At 39.0% G+C, this 23,810-nt stretch overlaps 1 protein-coding gene and 1 long non-coding RNA gene across 2 annotated transcripts in view; one reads left to right on the forward strand and one right to left on the reverse strand.

The window, feature by feature from the left end:
- LOC126215075 (ras suppressor protein 1) overlaps positions 1–6,506 on the reverse strand; it is an 85,062-nt gene extending 78,556 nt beyond the window's left edge. The window contains exon 1 of the mRNA XM_049941724.1: positions 6,271–6,506. Within this exon, the coding sequence (XP_049797681.1) occupies positions 6,271–6,415 (145 nt within the window). The 5' untranslated portion in view covers positions 6,416–6,506. The remainder of the gene's footprint in view (positions 1–6,270) is intronic.
- Positions 6,498–23,321, forward strand: LOC126215076 (uncharacterized). The gene is made up of 3 exons (XR_007542080.1): positions 6,498–6,625; positions 18,568–18,680; positions 23,039–23,321. It is a non-coding gene; the product is annotated as an uncharacterized LOC126215076 (long non-coding RNA).
- The last annotated feature ends 489 nt before the right edge of the window (positions 23,322–23,810 follow it).

The following is a 23,810-nucleotide window of genomic DNA, read 5'->3' on the forward strand; positions in this document are numbered from 1 at the left end:
AAATTGTACTACACTATAAGAGCTAAACTTCTGCACAGTAGATTTATACCCATTTTAGGTTTGAGTCTTCTTTCCTTCTGATTTCATGCATCAACTGTCCTAAAGAGGTAGTGAAGAAGGTGCACCTTGTCTTTCCGGTAAAACAAAACTTTTACTAGAATATTAAACAAAATTGCAGCTGACTCCTGTATATAAGAAGGGTAAAAGAACAGACCTCAAAAATTACAGACCACTATCTCCAAACATAAGTTTGCTGCAGGATTTCTGAACATATTCTCAGTTCAAACATTATAAATTTCCTTGAAGGGGAAAGCTTCTGTCCACAAATCAGCAGGGTTTCAAAAAGCATTGCTCATGTGAAACTCAGCTTGATCTTTCCTCACATTAGATCCTCAAGCCACGGATGATGGGCAACAGGCAGATTCCATAGTCCTGGATTTCCGTAAAGCATTTGACACGGTGTCATACTGCTGGCTGTTAACCGAGGTACAACCACACAGAATAACTTCCCAGGTATGTGAGTGGCTCAAAGATTTCTAAGTAACAGAACCCAGTATGTTGTCCTCTACGGCGAGTGTTCACCAGAGACAAGGGTATCGTCAGGAGTGCCCTGGGAGCCCCAGAAAAGTGTGACAGGACCAATGGTTATTTTCTATATGTTTAAATGATCTGGTGGACAGGGTAAGCAGCTGTCTGCGGCTGTTTGCAGACGATCTCGTAGTGTACGGGTAAGTGTCATCGTTGAGTGATTGTAGGAGGACACAAGATGATTTAAATGGAACCCGTTGAGTGTAAGGTCAAGCTCTTTAGTAAGGCTCATTTGAAAGTGTTGTGTTAACAATTGTTGTTGTTGTTGTTGTTGTTGTTGTGGTCTTCAGTCCAGAGACAGGCTTGATGAAGCTCTCCATGCTACTCTATCCTGTGCAAGCTTCCTCATCTCCCCGTACCTACTGCAACCTATGTCCTTCTGAATCTGTTTAGTGTATTCATCTCTTGGTTGCCCTCTACAATTTTTACCCTCCACACTGCCCTCTAATACTAAATTGGTGATCTCTTGATGCCTCAGAATATGCCCTACCAACCAATCCCTTCTTCTAGTCAAGTTGTGCCACAAATTTCTCTTCGCTCCAATTCTATCCAATACCTCCTCATTAGTTATGTGACCTACCCATCTAATCTTCAGCATTCTTCTGTAGCACCACATTTCGAAAGCTTCTATTCTCTTCTTGTCTAAATTATTTATAGTCCACATTTCACTTCCATACATCGCCAATCTATACTCGATGTTAACAATTTTCTCTTCTTCAGAAATGCTTTCCTTGCCATTGCCAGTCTACATTTTATATCCGTTAACAATTACGACATGAAAAATATTAGCTGCTAATGATTCACCACATGCATCAATAGGGCAATAGAAAATGAGTGTCTGGGAGGGGCAGAGATTATGTGTCTATGGAATGTATGTATTACACTTCACAAAATGGACATCATCGGCATTCGAGAAATGTTCAAACCTAACCATTAACTTGCAGCATAAACAGTGAATGAAAAAAATGACACGCCGCAGTGGCCACAAAGGTTTGCACCGTCCAGATTGAAGGGAACTTTTTGGGAGTTACGAACTGTGCAGGACATTCAGCTAGGTATACACTCTTAAAGGAAGCATATAGAATCATAATGGCGTAAATAAGTGATGAGCACTGACGGAATGTAACGGCATGCAACTGATGCGAAACAGTCTGTCCTGGAGTTTATCATGAAACTGGATATACTTTAAGGTACAGCTGCACCTAGTGTAATAATATGTTTTATAAGCACGGAAAAAACAGACATCCGTGGACTGAATTTGTCCAGTGGTTCTAGGTAGTATCAACTGCAGTGACACAAACTTTTCAGGAGGTATAGTTTGCTCTATTTGAGTACAATTTTTTTATGTGAGCCAAGAATCGAGCAAAAGCTAGTTATTTAGACCAGCTATTTGCCAAAAGCCATTATAATACCATACTTTTATTTCTCTTGTGCCCATTTTCCCACTTTTGCTTGCTGTGACATAAATATTCCCTACTGCCATTGCAAGATAAAGCACAGGAGAAAGAATAATAGGGGCAGAGCACCTCCAACTTCTCACAAAACAGTAAATAACTTTCCAGATTAACAGTTGACACAATTGTATACAAATGTGTTAAGGCGCTGATGTTAGTTGATCTTGATACAACTGTCTATTATACCTCTAATTTCTAGGGTTTTTTCATATGCATTTCCTCTTCAAATCTCAAATGGTTGGAGTTGAAAACAAATTCCTTACTGAACGATGGGATAAGTTTGTTTATCTCACCTACAAATTTTTGGAACAATTCTGCAGTTTGCTGTGTGGTGTCAAGCTGACAATTTGTTCTATAGCGCCGTTTGAAGTTATACAACCACCCACTCCTTCTCTCAAAATCACTGTAATCTGTGTTGTGGACAATTTGATAGGTATAATGTAGTAGGCCACTAGCACCTTGTTCTCCCTTGAATATCCATGGTTTGTTGAGAGGCCGGACAAACGTGTGGTTCCTGAAGAGGGGCAACAGTCTTTTCAGTAATTGCAGGGCAACAGTCTGGATGATTAACTGAACTGGCCTTGTAACATTAACCAAAACGGCCTTGCTTGATGGTACTGTGGACGGCTGAAAGCAAGGGGAAACTACAACCGTAACTTTTCCCGAGCACGTGCAGCTTTACTGTGTGGTTAAATGATGATGGCGTCACATTGAGTGAAATATTCTGGAGGTAAAATAGTTCCCCATTCAGATCTCTGGGCAGGCACTACTCAGGAGGACATCGTCATCAGGAGAAACAAAACTGGAGTTCTACAGATCGGAGCATGGAATGTACGATCCCTTAATCAGGCAAGTAGGTTAGAAAATTTTAAAAGGGAAATGGAAAATCAAATTGGGGTAATGCAGAAGTAGTTTTAATAACGAATTAAGAAAAAAAAAATAGAAACATGGGTAGACTATTATGAACAGCATACTGAAAGCATTATTGCAGCACAGACAGACACAAAGCCCACGCCTACCACAGTACTACAAGTTTATATTCCAACTAGCTCCGCAGATGACGAAGAGATTGAAGAAATGTATGATGAGATAAAAGAAATTATTCAGATGTTGAAGGGGAGAGCAGTTTAATGAAATGGACAGTGTCTTGAAAGGAGAGTATAAGATGAAAATCAACAAAATCAAAACGAGGATGATGGAATATAGTCAAATTAAGTCGGGTGATGCTGAGGGAATTAGATTAGGAAATGAGACACTTAAAGTAGTAAAGAAGTTTTGTTATTTGGGGAGCAAAATAACTGATGATGGTCGAAGTAGAGAGGATATAAAATGTAGACTGGCAATGGCAAGGAAAGTGTTTCTGAAGAAGAAAAATTTGTTAACATCGAGTATAGATTTAAATGTCAGGAAGTCGTTTCTGAAAGTATTTGTATGGAGTGTAGCCATGTATGGAAGTGAAACATGGACGATAACCAGTTTGGACAGTAAGACAATAGAAGCTTTCGAAATGTGGCACTACAGAAGAATGCTGAAGATTAGATCACATAACTGATGAGGTGTTGAACAGAATTGGGGAGAAGAGGAGTTTGTGGCACAACTTGACTAGAAGAAGGGATCGGTTGGTAGGATATGTTCTGAGGCATCAAGGTATCACCAGTTCAGTATTGGAGGGCAGCATGGAGAGTAAAATACGTAGAGGGAGTCTAAGAGATGAATACACTAAGCAGATTTGGAAGGATGTAGGCTGCAGTAGGTACTGGGAGATGAGGAAGCTTGCACAGGATAGAGCAGCATGGAGAGCTGCATCAAACCAGTCTCAGGACTGAAGACCACAACAACAATCCCATCAAGCAGGAGAGCCTTCACAGATGAGAAATGAATCAGTACACAGTGTGTCCCAGGAGAAATAGTCAGTATTCACGGACATGACACAGTCATTCAAAGCAAAAAAAGTATGGTAAACATGGGGCTTAAAATGCATGAGCACTTGTTCATCTTCGATACTATGGAATAAATCTCTTCTTTGCCAAGCTTTTTGCTCTCCACATATTACAAAGAGGTAGTATGGACCAAAGCAAAAGAGAAGTGTTTAATAAACATGGGCTCTAAAATGCATATCTTAAGAACTATGATCAATTTCCCATCTTCACTACTGTGAAGTACATCTCTTCTGCTGAACAAGTGCTCCTAGTTCTCAAGTTATGTACTTTAGAGCCCCTGTTTACTAGACACTTCTCTTTTGTTTTGGTCCGTACTACCTCCTCACAAAATATGGAAACCAAAGAGCTTGTTATGGAAGAGATTTGTTGCAAAGTTTTAAAGATGAAGTAGTCCTCACAGGTCCTAAAATACTCATTTTAGAGCCCATGTTTAATGGACTTGAATGACTATTCATAGCATATCTCAAGATAATGACCATTCCACCTGGAACACCCTTTATACATTAACATAAGACAAAGAATGAATGAACAAATGATCACTTTTCATGTTACATGTTACATTAAAATTCACCTGCCACAGATCTTATAATTTTCTCTAGTACATACGCACTTACATTCTTAATAAGCCTATAAGGCTACGCAATAGATCTCTTCAGAAAAGAGTTAATCCCTGAATCTAGGTGTAGTAAATAACTAGATATGCTTTCCATTTTCTTTCAAACTAGTAGGGATTTCCAATTTCCTGCTTTGTGGTAGACAAGAGCTTGTAGAATATCTTACCAGTAGAATACATAAAGTCATTCTGAGCCCTGGACAAGAGGGAAAAAGCCTATATGAAAATAACTTTTAGGCCTTGTATTGTCACTGTGTAAATAATAGTTTAGTGAACTTCTGTTATTAACAACAAACACCATTAAAGAGTAAATAAATTGGGAAGTCAGTGCGAGAATAACATGATCTTTAAAACGGCTTTTGCAACATGTACAATTACCAACATTACACAAAATTCTGCTCAGTTCCACATAATAAACAGTCTAATTAATTTAGGTGCAATCTCACAGAACTCAGTTCCATGAAACAAGGAGAACAAACATGCAAAACACGCCAACAAATCTGTTTTTATGTCAACACAATGACAGAGGTATCTTAAGTACATAACACACAGATCTCAACTTTTTGCTTGGTTTATCTATGGATTGTCTACATTTAATTTAGAAAATATGTCTCAGTAAAAGTTTTTCTATGGTAGGTCTATGAAAATTAGTTTGGGTACCATTCACAGCCAAAACTTTCTGAAGCATAATACACATTGTTAACTTTTAACTTGAAATGTAATGCACAAATGTATCAAAGGGAACTGGTATTTGAAAAAACAGTGAGTGCTTTGGACTAGTGAGTGAACGGGACTGATAAACATTCACAAAAATTATGCTAACAATTCAGATCGCGTATGATTATTTAAGGCGATTCTGAATCCAGCACTCTCTCTCATTTGTTACAGTAATTTCAGTTATTGCAGTTTTGAGGCTGATAACTCTTTAACATATATAACTCCTTTTGCTAGTCTTAGTGCCTTTCTGACCAGTGTGTAAGTATACTATTAAAATCCTGTTAAATTATTTACATCCCTTGCGTCGTAATTATGTCGCTTACTATACTGTTCTGACATCGTCACTGTAACGCTACAATTTACGATGCGCAAATTTTTGTAAGGTTGTCAGTTCATAGCTGCAAAAGCGATCGTGTTGATTTTGTGTGTTGTTACTTCCAGTACAATTACAAAACTGTCTGGAAGTCCGAGGAACCGCAGTAAGCGGGTGACTGAAACACAATTCAGGTAACTGAATTATTAGTTTGAGATTTCGTAGTCTGGAAGCAAATGGGTGATGCACTCATTTTGATCTTGTTTAGAAGATCGAAATGTACTATTCTGGAAGCAAATGGGTGATGCACTCATTTTGATCTTGTTTAGAAGATCGAAATGTACTATTGTATAGACATTATTTTGTCTTTCATCCTAAAGGTGTGTCCACTATCACAAATATCTTCATAGGTGTATTTCCACATGACACGTCGAAAGTTTTACGTATTTGCGCATATTGCTTCGATGAATTCATATTTCGCTTTTGTTTTCCTTCATTTGTACCCGTTTTTGTCAACTCCCACACGCCAGTGTTGACAGCCGTGGGCTAGCCCCGCCTACTACCTGAAAGCCGTCGAACAAGTTTCCAAATTTGGTCAACAATACCTGACTACGCGATTTCCCGCAACTTTGAAGCGTAACTTACACAGGCCAGGCATCTCCTCGAAGTGTGCTATCCCTTTATCGGCCAAATCCAGCTCAGGATTCTGGATTTCCTTCGCTTCGTCGATGACTTTACGCGCCTTCGACATTTTGGTGTTGGGAATACACGACACTGGCGCTTGATTCATTGTCTGCTCGACTTTTTTTAACACCAATTGATAAGAACACACCACTTCCTGACACAAGCAAAGTTACTTCACAGTACGTGTTCCTGCCGCTAGATGGCAAGCATCGTGCCATGTGCCAAATGTTTCTTGTAGTATCTGCATTTGCTCACAGATGGCAATGTAGCCAATTCAAGCAGTTCAGGTCGGAAAGAGCGCTCGTTTATGAAGTCCGTAAGTATCATTGTTCAATTTTTTGCCTCGAGAACTTGGGAATATATCGTGAAATTAATTGATTTTCGTCTATATCAACGCTTCTTGCGCCGTTAGAGTTTAAAATGATGAGCAGGAATTTACTATGCTTATTTTTAGTGCATCAACATGACGATTTTTCAGAACTTTATTTCATAAGGAATCAGAAAAAGCTTTTTGAAGCGTTTTGGGGAAAGGCGATTTCTCTGCCTCAGTCATCTATCCCTGTTATTGTGACAAACTATATACAACCCATGATGAAATGACTTACGTGACTTTAATAATTCGCGTTCGTTAGAAGGATACCGTACCCTACTCCGTGTGTAGTTTTACTGACATAAGACCTATGATCAAGGGCGTACCAAGGATCTGAAAAGGGGGGGGGGGGGCAGTTCATACTAGTCTCAGCAAACAAGGACTCGAGACAACATACAGCACTTCTTATTAAATAAAACAGTAAACCAGTGAAAAACTGCTTTTAATAAACATTTTAAATACAAGAATGCACTTGTGCAGTGCGAGAAAACATGCAGCATTTCTTATTAAATAAAACAGTAAGCTAGTAAAAAACTGCAAATATCTTCTGGGGGGGGGGGGGGGCAGCTGACCCCCTGCCCCTCACTGGGTACGCCCATGCCTATGATCCTAAAACAGAGCTTCAGTTTCTAATTGTACGTGTAGATATGTCGGTATTAATATGGTGTTAAATTTTCTGTCAATTCTTAACCAATTTAATGTTATAAAAACAGAGTTGTCCACCCTCTCCTTGCCATAGTATTCGTGAATGATACGAGGAACACCCTATAACATCAAATTTCTGTTCTTTTAAACAGGATTTTTGTTCTTATTACGAAAGTTTATTCGCTCAGATCGCGCAAAAAATACACAATTAATTCTTATTTCAGCGAAATTAAATCGTCATCTTAAGATCTTTTGTACACAAAAAAATTTACAGGGCTAATCCATTTCGCCAACTGCTCACACTAATTGGACACAGATGTAATATACATAAAACTACATTTACGCAACGACATTCGATACTACCGTCTCTCGTCATACTATAACAGCCGTCCAGAAAGTACACAAGTTAGAAATAAAATTCATAAGACGTGTATAAAATGTTTTCCTGTTGTACCCTTGTTGACATCTAATACGAAACTGTAATGAGGCAGTCAACGGAACGCATCATGTTTTGAGGCGCCACCGGCCGAACGGAAGCGTCCGACTCCACACGTCTGCTTTCACCCATGACGTCATCGTGGCGGAAACGCCTATTCTAGCGTATACTAAATGGCGACTGTGGCGTCACTATACACACACTCCAACAAACTCGTACAAAAATAAAAATGACGCAATAACGTCTCACTTCAAAAATAAAACGAAACTAACAGGGCAACTGCGGGAATTTGGGGGTTTAGGGCGGGGACAAGCTACATATACAACAATTTAAAAAACCGCACCATCCCAAAACAAATAACATAAAGAAAATCAAATTGGAATATACCACGACACCGACAAAATCGCGGGAGTCGGACATTTCCCTTGCCCTAGATAGCTCAATCGAAGCTGTCGATACCAAAAACAGACAGTTACCACGGCCAAAAAATTGTACTCGAATATTTTTCTTGACCTATATAGCTCAATGCTTACTACTCCGAATAGTGGAATCAAACATTTCCCTTGACCTATAGCTCAACCGCAGCTATCGATACCAAAACATCAACACCAGCAGCTCTGACAAGTGGAACCAAGACCCCAGCAACTCACAAACACAAATACTTCCATATTCACCACATCAATTAAAACACAACCAATCTACCATAAATATACAACAGACAAAACATCACAATTACTATAGAATAAAAGCAAAACAAGAATTACTTACCAACAAAAGCCTCTGGCAATTCCACTTAGGTTGGCCAACACAAGCACACATGCATGCACACACACTTACGCGCACACACACACACACACGCACACACACACACACACACACACACACACACACACACAAAGAAAGAAAGAAACCTCAACTCACCATCTTCGACCTATAAATCCTTCGCACAACCCTTAAAAAAAATTCTCAGGGATGCTTTTCCGCCAACAGTACTGATCTAAATTCTAAATGAGAGGTTGCAGATAGGAAGACTGCAACTTACCTCTCCCTGTAACTGATTTACTTACCCCCTAAAACACCTCTTCATATTAAATAGAAGCCCTAGCATCATCAGTCTTAAAACATATACTGTGGTTAACTACTACATGATTATAATTCTTTTTCTCCAAAACTCTATAAGACGAAAATGCATCAGAAATTACAGTAATATGCGTCTTAACACACTCCTCAATCAGTCCCAATAGTTTCCTCTTGCTACGACCCTGCGTAACCCTAAAAACACAATCAGCAAACTCCACGCCCCGAGATAACATCCCTCCATGCCTGCAAACCAATCAGAGAACTGTCCCTGCCATACTCCCTCTTACCAAACTGCGATTCATCAATTCCAACAACAACCCCTGGCCCACCCTACTTCCCCCTATATTTCACATACTCCGAACAAACCTTTTCACAAAAAGAAAACCAATCCAAAACAATTCTCTCACTGACGCCAGTCTTATCCGCACAAAAACGTATAGAGGACCTATAACAAAAATAATAAGTAAACAAGACAATCTCCCTCATCGCCAACCTAGAGTTCTTGAACCAGATTCCACGTCTTATCGAGCGACAGATATTGTCGCGCTGACAACACCACAAATACCTGTCCCTGATCTGAACCAAAAGAACTTTCATCAACCTAATGTTGTTGTCACAAATGTGACACCTAACATATTCAGCAATAAGACCAAACACCTGCAGAAACTGTATGACAGACATCATATCTTCACCCATTGCAGATCATAATGATACACTCATTAGCTTCACTGAAATATCCATACCTAAAAAAAAGCAAGAAAAAAATTAGTCTTCTTTCCACTCTACAAACACCAAACTAAACATACCTAACAAAAATGTCAAACACCTAACCAAAAAAAACAAAGAAAAAAAAACCATAATAACTTACTGAAAACAAAGAAGACACTCCCACAACCCACATTACTGCATCAACTACCCAAACTCAAAACCACATTAGCACAATGACAACCAAAACTCAAATGAATTAAATGCCACATGTTAAACTCAGTACATCAACATCCACCATTAGAAGACACAACCAAATACGACAACACGACATCTACAAACACAACCAACTCAAAAACTCTGTGCTATAGTGACGTCACTCACCACAGCATCATTACATCATGGGTCAAAGCAGACAGGTGGCATCAGACACTTCTGCTTTTACAAGCTAAGATTATGTCTTCGAAATACAATGTTAAGAATTTTATATTTTTTTGTATATAAAAATCCATAAAACTAAAAGGAGTATGTCCTGATTTTCCAAATACACTACTGGCCATCAAAATTGCTACACCACGAAGATGACGTGCTACAGATGCGAAATTTAACTGACAGGAAGAAGATGCTGTGATAAGCAAATGATTAACTTTTCAGACCATTCACACAAGGTTGGCGCCGATGGCAACACCTACAACGTGCTGACATGAGGAAAGTTTCCAACCAATTTCTCATACACAGACAGCAGTTGACCAGCGTTGCCTGGTGAAAAGTTATTGTGATGCCTCTTGTAAGGAGGAGAAATGCGTACCATCATGTTTCCGACTTTGATAAAGGACGGATTGTAGCCTATCGCGATTGCGATTTATCGTATCACGACATTGCTGCTCGCGTTGGTTGAGATCCAATGACTGTTAGCAGATTATGGAATCACTGGGTTCAGGAGGGTAACACAGAATGCCGTGCTGGATCCCAACGGCCTCGTATCACTAGCAGTCGAAATGACAGGCATCTTATCCACATGGCTGTAATGGATCGGGTAGCCACGTCTCGATCCCTGAGTCAACAGATGGGGGCGTTTGCAAGACAACAACTATCTGCACGAACAGTTCGACGACGTTTGCAGCAGCGTGGACTGTTTGCAGCAGCGTGGACTATCAGCTCGGAGACCGTGGCTGCGGTTACCCTTGATGCTGCATCACAGACAGGAGCGCCTGCGATAGTGTACTCACCAATGGGCCTGGGTGCACAAATGGCAAAACATCATTTTTTTTTGGATGAATCCAGGCTCTGTTTACAGCATCATGGTGGTCGCATCCGTGTTTGGCGACATCGGGGTGAATGCAGATTGGAAGCGTGTATTCGTCATCGCCATAGTAGCGTATCACCCAGCGTGATGGTATGGGGTGCCATCGGTTACACGTCTCGGTCACCTCTTGTTCGCATTGATGGCACTTTGAACAGTGGACGTTACATTTCAGATGTGTTGTGACCCGTGGCTCTACCCTTCATTCGATCCCTGCGAAACCCTACATTTCAGCAGGATGATGCACAACCGCATGTTGCAGGTCCTGTACAGGCCTTTCTGGATACAGAAAATGTTTGACTGCTGCCCTGGCCAGCACATTCTCCAGATCTCTCATCAACTGAAAACGTCTGGTCGATGGTGGCCGAGCAACTGGATCGTCACAATATGCCAGTCACTACTCTGGATGAACTGTGGTATCGTGTTGAAGCTGCATGTGCAGCTGTACCTGTACACACCATCCAAGCTCTATTTGACTCAATGCCTAGTCATATCAAGGCCGTTATTACGGCCAGAGGTGGTTTTTCTGGGTGCTGATTTCTCAGGATCTATGCACCCAATTGGGTGAAAATGCAATCACATGTCAATTCTAGTATAATACATTTGTCCAATGAATAACCGTTTATCATCTGCTTTTCTTCTTGGTGTAGCAATTTTAATGGCCAGTAGTGTATATACATCAAGAACTCATTACAAAGATATTATTATTACTGTGTCTTGTTCACTGATCAGCCAGAACGTGACCGTTGACCTACTACCAATATAACCCTGTCCAGGTGATAGCAGCATTACCTAGTGAGGAATGACTGACAGTCAGACACATGCACGGGGCATGTAGTAACAGTGAGTGTGCTGTCTGTGTGTAGAATGGGGAAGGTGCACTGTCTGTTTTATTTCGATCAAGGGAAGATCGTGACGGCCCGGAGGCTCGGCACGAGCATTTCGGAAACCGCGTGACTTGTCAGGTATTTGAGAAGTGCTGTGGCGTCTCCAACGTGTGGCTAAACCGAGGTGAAACCACGTCCAGATGTCACTACAGGTGTCGGATGTTGTAGGCTAGCCAGTTAAAATGTTATGTGTTATGTTATGTTATGTGGTTTATTCATCTCATTACATACAATTTTCAAATCATTTGATTTGATGTACAGGAGACATGTCAAGGTTTACAAAAGAAACTTTTTTCACTTTTTTAAGAGAAATACAAAAGTTTACATTATATTTTACATTTCTAAGTTACAGCTACACATGTACATAAAATAATAAATGTATTACAATCCCTGTGTTCAGATTGTGAAGCTGTCCTCAATGAATTCATCGACAGAATAATAACACTTTTCCACCAGGAGAGTAAAGAGCAATCTTTTCAGTGAACCAATCTCCATTTTAAATATACTACTGCCTTTTATTTTATTGAAAATTTTTAACCCCATATACTCTGGCGTTTGGGCATAAAGTTTTAAACGATGTGTCGGAAGTTTGAAGTTGTCTCTGTGGCGAGTGCTGTAATTGCGGTCAAAACGGAAATTGTCTAGTGTATGTTGATTTCTATATAGGAACACCACCATCTCATATATGTAAAGTGAGGGGATAGATAGTACTTTTAAATTTTTTAACAGTGGTCGACAGGATTCCCGTTTTTTTGCAACACACATGTTTCTAATTACTTTCTTTTGTAATACTAGGAGCCTAGTGACATTTGCTGAATTTCACCAGAAGATTATGCCATAACAAATAACTGACTCAAAGTAGCAGTGATAAACTATCTTTCTGGTATCCATGTTTGTGGCACCTGACAAAATACACATTGCAAATGCTAAGTTGTTCAGTTTATTTGCTAAGTAATCTATGTGTACCTTCCAATTTAAATTTTTGTCAAGATTTAGGCCTAAGAACTTCACGTGGTTTGCTTCTGTGATATCCTGATCATTGCAAGTTATCTTTATTTCACTCCTTTCTACTGATTTAGCTTCAAATTGTATCATTTTGGTTTTAGTTACATTTAGTTTTAGTCAATTTTGATAGAACCAAGATTCAGGTTTTTCTAAAGTATTTTTGGCTTTTTCTGGAATATTTTCAGATACGTCATTTTCAGTTAGAACTGATGTATCATCAGCAAATAAGACTGAATGAACATCAATAGCAAGTGGTAGGTCATTTACGTAAAAAAGAAACAGATAGGGACCCAATATCGAACCTTGTGGGACGCCTTGGGGAACTGTTTTCCAGTCTGATGAATAATTGGTTCCATTTGAAGTTAAAATTACTCTCTGTTTCCTACCTGACGGGTAAGAGCTAAACCATTTTAAAGCAGTGTCTCTGATTCCATACATCTGTAATTTGTGGAGGAGTAATGCATGGTTCACTGAATCAAAAGCTTTAGTCAGATCACAGAATATACCTGTGACCTTTCTACCTTTATCTAACGTGGAGCATATTTTTTGGATAAACTCATTTATAGCATTCGCAGTGCTTTTACCCTGTTGGAATCCGAACTGGTTTTTAAAAATTATATCATTTACAGTAAGAAAGTTATTAATTTGTTTTGCTGCAATCTTTTCAAACACTTTAGAGAAGACCGGCAAGAGAGAGATAGGGCGGTAATTCCCCATATCTTCTGTCGATCCTTTCTTGAATAGAGGTTTGATCTCACCATATTTCAATACCTCTGGAAAGCATCCCTGTTCATAAGATTGATTTATAATAGTTGACAGTGGTTGGGAAATAATATCGTACACATACTTGATTACAGATGTTGTTATTTCATCCCACCCATGTGAGGTTTTGTTTTTTAGAGACAATATTTCCTTTTCCACATCCCTTTGGGTTATTTTTTCAAATTGTTTAAAAGATGTGTTCTGGCTGTTTTCCAAATTTGTGATGCCCTGATAGAATGTCATATCCACATCCGATCTTACTACGTTTAGGAAGAATTCATTGAAACAACTTGACATCTGAACAGGGTTTACTATAATTTCATTTTCATGTCTAATTTTCAAAATCTCATGAATTTTTACTTTGGCTCCTAGTTCAGACTTAACAACTGACCACACTGCTTTTGTCTTATTTCTGTGTTCTCGTATGAATTTGTTATTTGCCATTTTTTTAGCTGCCGCTACAACTTTCCTAAATACAGCTTTATACTGTTTGACATAAATAACAAAATCTGGATTTCTGTTTGATTTTAACTCATTGTGGAGCTCTCTCTTTCTGGCACTAGAGATCTTTATTCCTGTTGTAATCCATTTGAGTTTACCATTAACTTTCTTTTGCTTATATCTACGAGGAAATGATTCATTAAATACCTCTAAGAAACAATTTAAGAATTTGTCATAGTTTATCGAGCTTGAACTATTGTAGTCCACAGGCCAGCTTATTATACTTAATTTACTGCGGAATAAATCCATTTTACTTTTACCGAGATCCCTTTTTATACACACTTCTGGAGGCTTTAGGTTATTTGCTTTTGGGAGCTCAATAAACAGGCGGCGGTGGAACTAACATCAGACTTTAATGCTGGGCAGAGTACAAGTGTGTCTGAACATGCAGTGAACCAAACACTCCTAATGACGGGCCGCCGTAGCCGACAACCCGTGTAGATACGGCATCGGCAACTACAACTGAAATGGGCACTTGACCATCGACTCTGGATGGTGGCGCAGTGGCAGAGCATTGAATGCTCTGATGAATCCCAATATGTTTCTCGTGCTGAAGGGAGTATGTGAATCCATCGTTTTTGAGGTGAACAGCACCTTGACACCCGTACTGTGGGACGGAGACGAGCTGGCAGTGGCTACATTATGCTCTGGGGAGCATTCGCGTGAACATCCTCGGGACCAATGGGAGCTCCTGCACGGCACTATGACGGCCGAGGAGTACCGTACACTATTAGCAGACCAAGTACACCCTTTTATGATGATCATGTTTCCCAACAACAGTGGCATTTTTCAAAAAGATAATGCACTATTTCGGAACCTGCAAGATCTATGAGACAGGCAAAATACCCTCAGACTTCAAGAAGAATATAATAATTAAAATCCCAAAGAAAGCAGGTGTTGACAGATGTGAAAATTACCAGACTATCAGTTTAATAAGTCACAGCTGCAAAATACTAACACGAATTCTTTACAGACGAATGGAAAAAATGGTAGAAGCTGGCCTCGGGGAAGATCAGTTTGGATTCCGTAGAAATGTTGGAACACGTGAGGCAATACTGACCCTACGACTTATCTTAGAAGAAAGATTAAGGAAAGGCCAACCTACATTTACAGCATTTGTAGATTTAGAGAAAGCTTTTGACAATGTTGACTGGAATAATCTCTTTCAAATTCTGAAGGTGGCAGGGGTAAAATACAGGGAGTGAAAGGCTATTTACAATTTGTACAGAAACCAGATGGCAGTTATAAGAGTCGAAGGACATGAAAGGGAAGTGGTGGTTGGGAAGGGAGTGAGACAGGGTTGTAGCCTCTCCCCAATGTTATTCAATCTGTATATTGAGCAAGCAGTAAAGTAAACAAAAGAAAAATTCCGAGTAGGTATTAAAATCCATGGAGAAGAAATAAAAACTCTGAGGTTCGCCGATGACATTGTAATTCTGTCAGAGACAGCAAAGGACTTGGAAGAGCAGTTAAATGGAATGGACAGTGTCTTGAAAGGAGGATATAAGATGAACATCAACAAAAGCAAAACGAGGATAATGGAATGTAGTCGAATTAAGTCGGGTGATGCTGTGGGTATTAGATTAGGAAATGAGACACTTACAGTTGTAGATGAATTTTGCTATTTGGGGAGCAAAATAACTGATGATGGTCAAAGTAGAGAGGATATAAAATGTAGACTGGCAATGGCAAGGAAAGCGTTTCTGTAGAAGAGAAATTTGTTAACATCGAGTATAGATTTAAGTGTCAGGAAGTCGTTTCTGAAAGTATTTGTATGGAGTGTAGCCATGTATGGAAGTGAAACATGGACGATAACCAGTTTGGACAAGAAGAGAATAGAAGCTTTTGAAATATGGTGCTACAGAAGAATGCTGAAGATAAGGTGGGTAGATCACGTAACTAATGAGGAGGTATTGAATAGAATTTGGGAGAAGAGGAGTTTGTGGCACAACTTGACAAAAAGAAGGGACCGGTTGGTAGGACATGTTCTGAGGCATCAAGGGATCACCAATTTAGTACTGGAGGGCAGCGGGGAGGGTAAAAATCGTAGAGGGAGACCAAGAGATGAATACACTAAGCAGATTCAGAAGGATGTAGGTTGCAGTAAGTACTGGGAGATGAGGAAGCTTGCACAGGATAGAGTAGCATGGAGAGCTGCATCAAACCAGTCTCAGGACTGAAGACCACAACAACAACACAATGCACCATGTCACTAGGCCAGTAATGTGACACAGTGGTTTTAGAAACACTGTGGCAAGTTCCAGTGGATGTGCCGTCCCTCCAACTTGCCAAATCTGAGCCCGATTGAATACATCTGGGATGTGATTGAACGTGGCGTCACAGTTCATCATCCCCCTCCCTAGAATTCGTGGGAATTAGGTGACTTGTGTGTGCAGATGTGGTGCCAACTCCCTCTAGCAACTTACCAAGGCCTCGATTGCTTCCATACAATGATGCATCAGTGCTATTATTCTTGCCAAAGGATAGGTGGATAATATTCTGGCTGATAAGTATTATGGACAGTGTTACCAGATACAGAAAGTGGTAGGTTATTATGGTTACCATAATAAATTCTTGATATATAGAGATTAAAGATATGAAAAAGGAGTTGGTGATTTTGCTACTGGAGAGAATAGTCTTTCGTATAATAATGTATCTTCAATGACCAGCGAATGGGTGCTGCGTATATAGAAGTCTAGGTTATGGTCCAATGTATTAATGCTCTTCAAAATGGAAATCATTTCCCAAATCGTGTTGTGTAAAATTTGAATAAAAGACAATCATGCCTGGTAGCAGTAAATTGTTTTCATTTGCAGGCTTACCCAAAACCACTTATAATGGACAAAATCAGATTAAGTCTGTTATCTGGGTCATGGTCTAGGGTGCAATAAGTGTTACATATTGACCCATTGCACAAAATTTTCAGACAAAACTTTGCCTTTGAACGTAAACAGAGGGAGAAGGGCTGCAAGGTGGAACCATAAAAACACCATAAGTGCCCTGTCATTATCTATAAAACACCCTGGTGAGCTCCATTTAAATCTGATGCAGCACCTGCAGTTTACATTATGGTACCAGATATCAGATGCATTAATGCTAATAAAAGTACCAACATCATAGAACATGCCAAGTCAAAAGAGTCACAAATGGTGTTACTGTTTCGCAAAGTCTAGTATCTTAACCTCATATGATGTGGTAACAGAAAAGCACTCCACTGAATACAGCATATTTAGAGGTCTAGGTTTTACATAACAGAACAAGACTCTTCATAAGCGAGTGTGAAGTTCTACTGTGGCTGTATGTAACAATCCTTATTTTAAGTACAATTACCACTAGCTTAACTTTCCCAACGAGAGACAGCGTTTGTATTATCTCCTCTCAATATTATAAAGCTTAGTTAGAATTACTTAGTATGTTTAATTACTGAAAGACTGCACTACAAATTCATCTAGACTGCAAACCAGATATCTCTTACATCAAGCTGTGTTATATGATATTTGGCACAATGACTAAGTTGAAAATGCTATAGTCACACTGCAGTCTCAGCTCTCAGACTGCAGATATGAGAGTGTGCAAGTTGCGTTTATATTTGTGTGTGTGTGTGTGTGTGTGTGTGTGTGTGTGTGTGTGTCTACTGCTGACAAAGGCCTTAATGGCCGAAAGCTTTAATTGTGTGAATCTTTTTGTTGTGCCTATCGCGACTCAGCATCTCTGCTATATGGTGAGTAGCAACTTTCCTTCTCTGGTATTGTTACATTCCATCCTGGATTTTCCATTATATATTTTTTACCTATATGTATTTGGAAAAGTTTATAATAAAATATAAAACTCTTTACATTGTAATTCGCTGGTATAATCTTATGTTGTAAAAAACTGATGCCATCTGGTGGTGCCTCAATACATGATGTATTCTACTGATTCCCTCATAAGTTTCCTGTTAGATGTCAACAAGGACACAACACAGAAACATTTTATGTAGCTCTTATGGTTTTAATTTGTAACTATTGTGCACTGTTTGCACAGCTATTCTGTTATTGTATGACAAGAGACACAACTATAGGATGTTGCCTCTGTAAGGTGCATTTACGATGAATTTGTATGCATTTTATGTTGGTTTGACATTGGAATTTTCCGTAATTGTATCTTTATAGTTGTGTCCAATTAATGTGAAGTTGACAAAATGGATTGGCCCTGTAATACTTTTTTTCTATGCATATGATCTGGAGATGTCAGTTTAATTTAACTGAAACTAGTAATCATTGGGTGCTTTTGTGTGATCTGGGTGAATAAACTTTTGTAACAAGAAAAAAATCATGTTTAAATTCTGAAATGGCATCCAATACAGCTGACAATGTCAGATAATCATCATTCTATTGTTCCCTTCTCACGATAGTTGTGCAAAATGTATATTAACCCTCCCTTTATCAAGGAGGGATGTTGGGGGCAGTACTTTATGTTGACCTTTTCAAAATATTGTAATCCAGTCAGTTACTTTCTATTTTAAAATTTTGAAAAAGAAACTATTAGTAAAAATTTAATTTCTATATATTTTGCTCTCTTTCAGTTTCAAATGTTAACTCAGTGGGTCAAAGTTCTATCTTTAAGTGGCAGAAGAAAGCAGTTACATCTATATTACTCATAGCTTTAGCACCAAAAAAACACTTTAAAGAGCCCAAGGTAATGACACTGCCTAATTTATATCTAAAATTGTTTAATATATGCCAAAGAAAAAACGAATTTTAACCTAAGGGCCCAAGTGCAAGTACATAATACTGGAAATAATAGTAACCTAGATCTTTTGTGCTCAAGACTGACATGAACACTTAAGAGCCAATAAGTACCTATGCTTGAAATTCTATAACAAACGCCCAAGGACAGTGAGTGATGTACCCGTGAATAGCTTTAAGCATAACATAGAAGTGTGGTTCTAATGTACACTGTTCTACTCAGTTGATGAGTTTCTAAATAGCAACACACTGTAAATAGGCAGTAAGCTGCTAATAACTACATTATGAACTCTGCCTATATGTTTGTGACAGTAATGTATAAGCATTTACACTTTTTTTCTACATGGTACTTAAGTTAAAACATAGTTATGTGTGATACTATTGTATATGTTATTAATATAATGTATTATTAATGGTGTGTAGTACCATTGTATGTATCATCACTGTATGTGTCTATCATTTTCAGTGTATGTCTACTTGTCCTGCACATGCATCTTTAAGTAATTAGTGTTGCGGTGTTTTATATATTGAACACAATGGTCAAGACAACTGCATGGAAAACATACTGAAAGACAATTAGAGATCCTCTTCTACAATAAAAAATCTGTAGTTAGATTGTTGTTGTTGCCTTCAGTCCAGAGACTGGTTTGATGCAGCTATCCATGCTACTCTATCCTGTTCAAGCTTCTTCATCTCCAAGTATCTACTGCAACCTACATCCTTATGAATCTGTTCACTGTATTCATCTCTTGGTCTCCCTCTGTGATTTTTACCCTCCACGCTGCCCACCAATACTAAATTGGTGATCCCTTGATGCCTCAGAACATTTCCTATCAACCGATCCCTTCTTCTAGTTAAGTTGCGCCACAAATTCCTATTCCCCACCAATTTTATTCAATGCCTCTTCATTAGTTACACGATCTACCCATCTAATCTTCAGCATTCTTCTGTGGCACCACATTTCGAAAGCTTCTATTCTCTTCTTGTCTAAACTATTTATCATCAATGTTTCACTTCCATACAAATATTTTCAGAAAAGAGTTCCTGACACTTAAATCTATACTCGATGTTAACAAATTTCTATTCTTTTTCAGAAACGCTTACCTTGCCATTGCCAGTCTACATTTTATATCCTCTCTACTTTGACCATCATCAGTTATTTTGCTCCTCAAATAGCAAAAGCCCTTTACTACTTTAAGTGTCTCATTTCCTAATCTAATTCCCTCAACATCACCCGATTTAATTCAACTACATTCCATTATTCTTGTTTTGCCTTTGCTGATGTTCATCCATCTTATATCCTCCTTTCAAGACACTGACCACTCTGTTCAACTGCTTTTCCAGGCCCTTTGATGTCTCTGACAGAATTACAATGTAATTGGCAAACCTCAAAGTTTTTATTTCTTCTTCATGGATTGTTCTTTTGTTCCCTTTACAGCTTGCTCAATAAGCAGACTGACTAACATTGGGGATAGGCTGCAACCCTGTCTCACTCCCTTCCCAACCACTGCTTCCCTTTCATGTCCCTCGACTCTTGTAACTCCCATATGGTTTCTGTACAAATTGTAAATAACCTTTCCCTGTATTTGACCCCTGGCATATTCAGAATTTGAAAGAAAGTATTTCAGTCAACATTGTCAAAAGCTTTCTACAAATGCTAGGTTAGGTTAGGTTAGGTTAGTGTTGTTTAACGTCCCGTCGACAACGAGATCATTAGAGAGCTCGGGTTAGGGAAGGATGGGGAAGGAAATCGGCCATGCCCTTTCAAAGGAACCATCCCGGCATTTGCCTGAAGCGATTTAGGGAAATCACGGAAAACGTAAATCAGGATGGCTGGAGACGGGATTGAACCGTCGTCCTCCCAAATGCGAGTCCAGTGTGCTAACCACTGCGCCACCTCGCTCGGTCTACAAATGCTAGAAATGTAGGTTTGCCTATCCTTATCTATCTTCTAAGATAAGCCATAGGGTCAGTATTGCCTCACGTGTTCCAATACTTCTACGGAATCCAAACTGATCTTCCCCGAGGTCGGCTTCTACCTGTTTTTCCATTCGTCTGTAAAGAATTCGTGTTAGTATTTTGCAGGCGAAATGATAGCTCGGTAATCTTCACACCTGTCAACACCTGCTTTCTTTGGGATTGGAATTATTATATTTTTTTCTTGAAGTCTGAGGGTATTTCATGTCTCATACATCTTGCTCACCAGATGGCAGAGTTTTGTCCGGGCTAGCTCTCCCAAAGCTATCAGTAATTCTAATGGAATGTTGTCTGCTCCCAGGGCCTTGTTTCAACTTAGGTCTTTCAGTGCTCTGTCAAATTCTTCACGTGGTATCATATCTCCTATTTCATCTTCATCTACATCCCCTTCCATTTCCATAATATTACCCTCAAGTACATTGCCCTTGTATAGACCCTCTATGTACTCCTTCCACCTTTCTGCTTTCCCTTTTTGCTTAGAATGGTTTTCCATCTGAGCTCTTGATATTCATAGAAGTGGTACTCTTTTCTCCAAAGGTCTCTCTAATTTTCCTGTAATCAGTATATATTGTACCCCTAGCCAATATATGCCTCTACATCCTTACATCTGTCCTCTAGCCGTCCCTGCTTAGCCATTTTGCACTTCCTGTCAATCTTATTTTTGAGATGTTTGTATTCCTTTTTGCCTGCTTCATTTACTGCAGTTTCATATTTTCTCCTTTCATCAATTAAATTCAATATTTCTTCTGTTGCCCAAGGATTTCTACTAGCCCTCATCTTTGTACCTATTTGATCCTCTGCTGCCTCCACTATTTCGTCTCTCAAAGCTAAGCATTCTTTTTCTACTGTATTTCTTTCCCCTGTTCTTCTCAATCATTCCCTAATGCTGTCTCTGAAACTCCCTACAACCTCTAGTGCTTTCAGTTTATCCAGGTCTCATCTCCTTAAATTTCTTTCTTCAGTTTTAATCTACAGTTCACAACCAATAGATTGTGGTCAGAGTCCACATCTGCCCCTGAAAATGTCTTACAATTTAAAACCTGGTTCCTAAACCTCTGTCTTACCATTATATAATCTATCTTAAATCTTCCAGTGTCTCCAGGCCTCTTCCATGTATACAACCTTCTTTCATGATTCTTAAACCAAGTGTTAGCTATGATTGAGTTATGCTCTGTGCAAAGTTCTACCAGGCGGATTCCTCTTTCATTTCTTACCCCCATTCCATATTCGCCTACTATTTTTCTTCTCTTTTCTTTTCTACTACCGAATTCCAGTCCCACATGACTATTAAACTGTCATCTCCCTTCACTATTTGAATAATTTCTTTTATCTCATCATACATTTCTTCAATCTCTTACTACCGAGAGGTTCTGCGTCGCCTTTGTAAAGCAGTGAGATGAAAGTTGCCGGACTTATGGGCAGCAGGCAGTTGGCGACTCCTCAATAGAGTGCCTGCTTGTCATTCTCAATCAAGTCAGAGTTTTCTGACCAAATAAAACGTGACTGTGGCTTGTCAGCCTCCCTATTCCCCTGACCTAGCACCGAGTGACTTCTGGCTTTCCCCTAAACTGAAAGAGACTCAGAAAGGGACCAAATTTCAGAACAGGGGAGACATTATGCAGAATTCGACGGAATAGCTGCGCTCCATAGCAAAAGAGGCTTTCCGTGATGCTTCCAACAATGGCAGCAGTGTTAGGAGAGATGTGCAGAAGCTGAAGTGGCCTACTCTGAAGGTGACTAATGTCAAACAACTGCATACGAATAAAGACTTATTTCATAAATAAAAGTCTGATAGTTTTCGAACAGCCTTCTGTATAAGCACATCAATCTATATAAACATATCAGTCTATATAGTACCATTGCATTGCAACACAAAGATTAGGAAGACCGTATCATTTACAGATTGAACAACTCGTATAGTCACAGTATGGAAAAATATTCAATACTACCTGATTGATGATGGTGGGAACACTGCCACCAACGATGATGACTTTGAAGATTGAAAATAAAATAATCTACAACCTTCTCTTGATTGCATCATTACTTAAAAAATGTGCATTAGGGTTAAAAAACTATGATGGGCCAGAGAAGAGAAAGTAATGTTTCTTTACTAAATCCGGAAAGAATCACACATTTACTTGGGCTGCAAATTCTCTAGATTTTACCCCTGCCATTGTATTGTCACAAACTGTGAAGTTCGATACTTATTTTCCTGTGTCAGCTGCACACTGTAACTAAATGAAACATTTTATTTGTAATTTTATTATAATCTGTTTAGCATAAGGACTGATTTCTTATGTAATATTATCTGTTTCACATTCACCTGGCTAGATGAAAGCTGAACAATGTCCATCCAACGCAACCTGTGGACCACACACAGAACTGACCATTAGACAACTGCACAGTGTTAGTCTGTGGTGTCAAGGAGACGGGCATCGGCTGATTGGGTCATTGGCAGAAATTATTACAACAATGAAAAATTAAGAAAGACTGCTATAAATGAAATACAAAACTGTCAGGTGGCTTGAGTCATAACTCAGTTTACTCCGAAGTAGCGTTTGTAACTCAACGCTGTACAAGTTTATGTATAATGTGTTTTATGACAATACAGTTATTGCACACACAGTGTAGCACTAAGAGATGTTGACAGGTTGGTTTGATTTTACTGTGCCAGCAACATATCAGGGTATGTAAGTGTTGGCTTTACCAAAAGTCTCAACACCTCCTCTGCTTTAAATGCTCACGGAGAAGTTGGCAAGGAGAGCTAAATAACTCTGAAAGTTTATTAAAGTGAAACAGTACAGAATTATATACGCGTATTTTGACACATCTGTACAGGCAACATCATCTCTGACTTAAAAAATCTCTGAGAAATTATCATACACTGCAGTGTAAACTGAGATTACCTAAGATGCAATATTGAATGAATATTTTTACTTTACCTACACTAATAGTACATTAGCTGAAAATAATGATTGTTTTTAAAATCTATCGGCAAAAATTTGTGGTTTTTGCATGCGTAAAGCAGCGAAGTCATCTTGTGGAGTGTAAGCATTGCTGAATTCACAAGGTGAGAACCATTAAACACTGATTATGACAAGAA

This window comes from Schistocerca nitens, chromosome 12 (assembly GCF_023898315.1).
Source record: "Schistocerca nitens isolate TAMUIC-IGC-003100 chromosome 12, iqSchNite1.1, whole genome shotgun sequence".
NCBI classification, from domain to species: Eukaryota; Metazoa; Arthropoda; class Insecta; order Orthoptera; family Acrididae; genus Schistocerca; species Schistocerca nitens.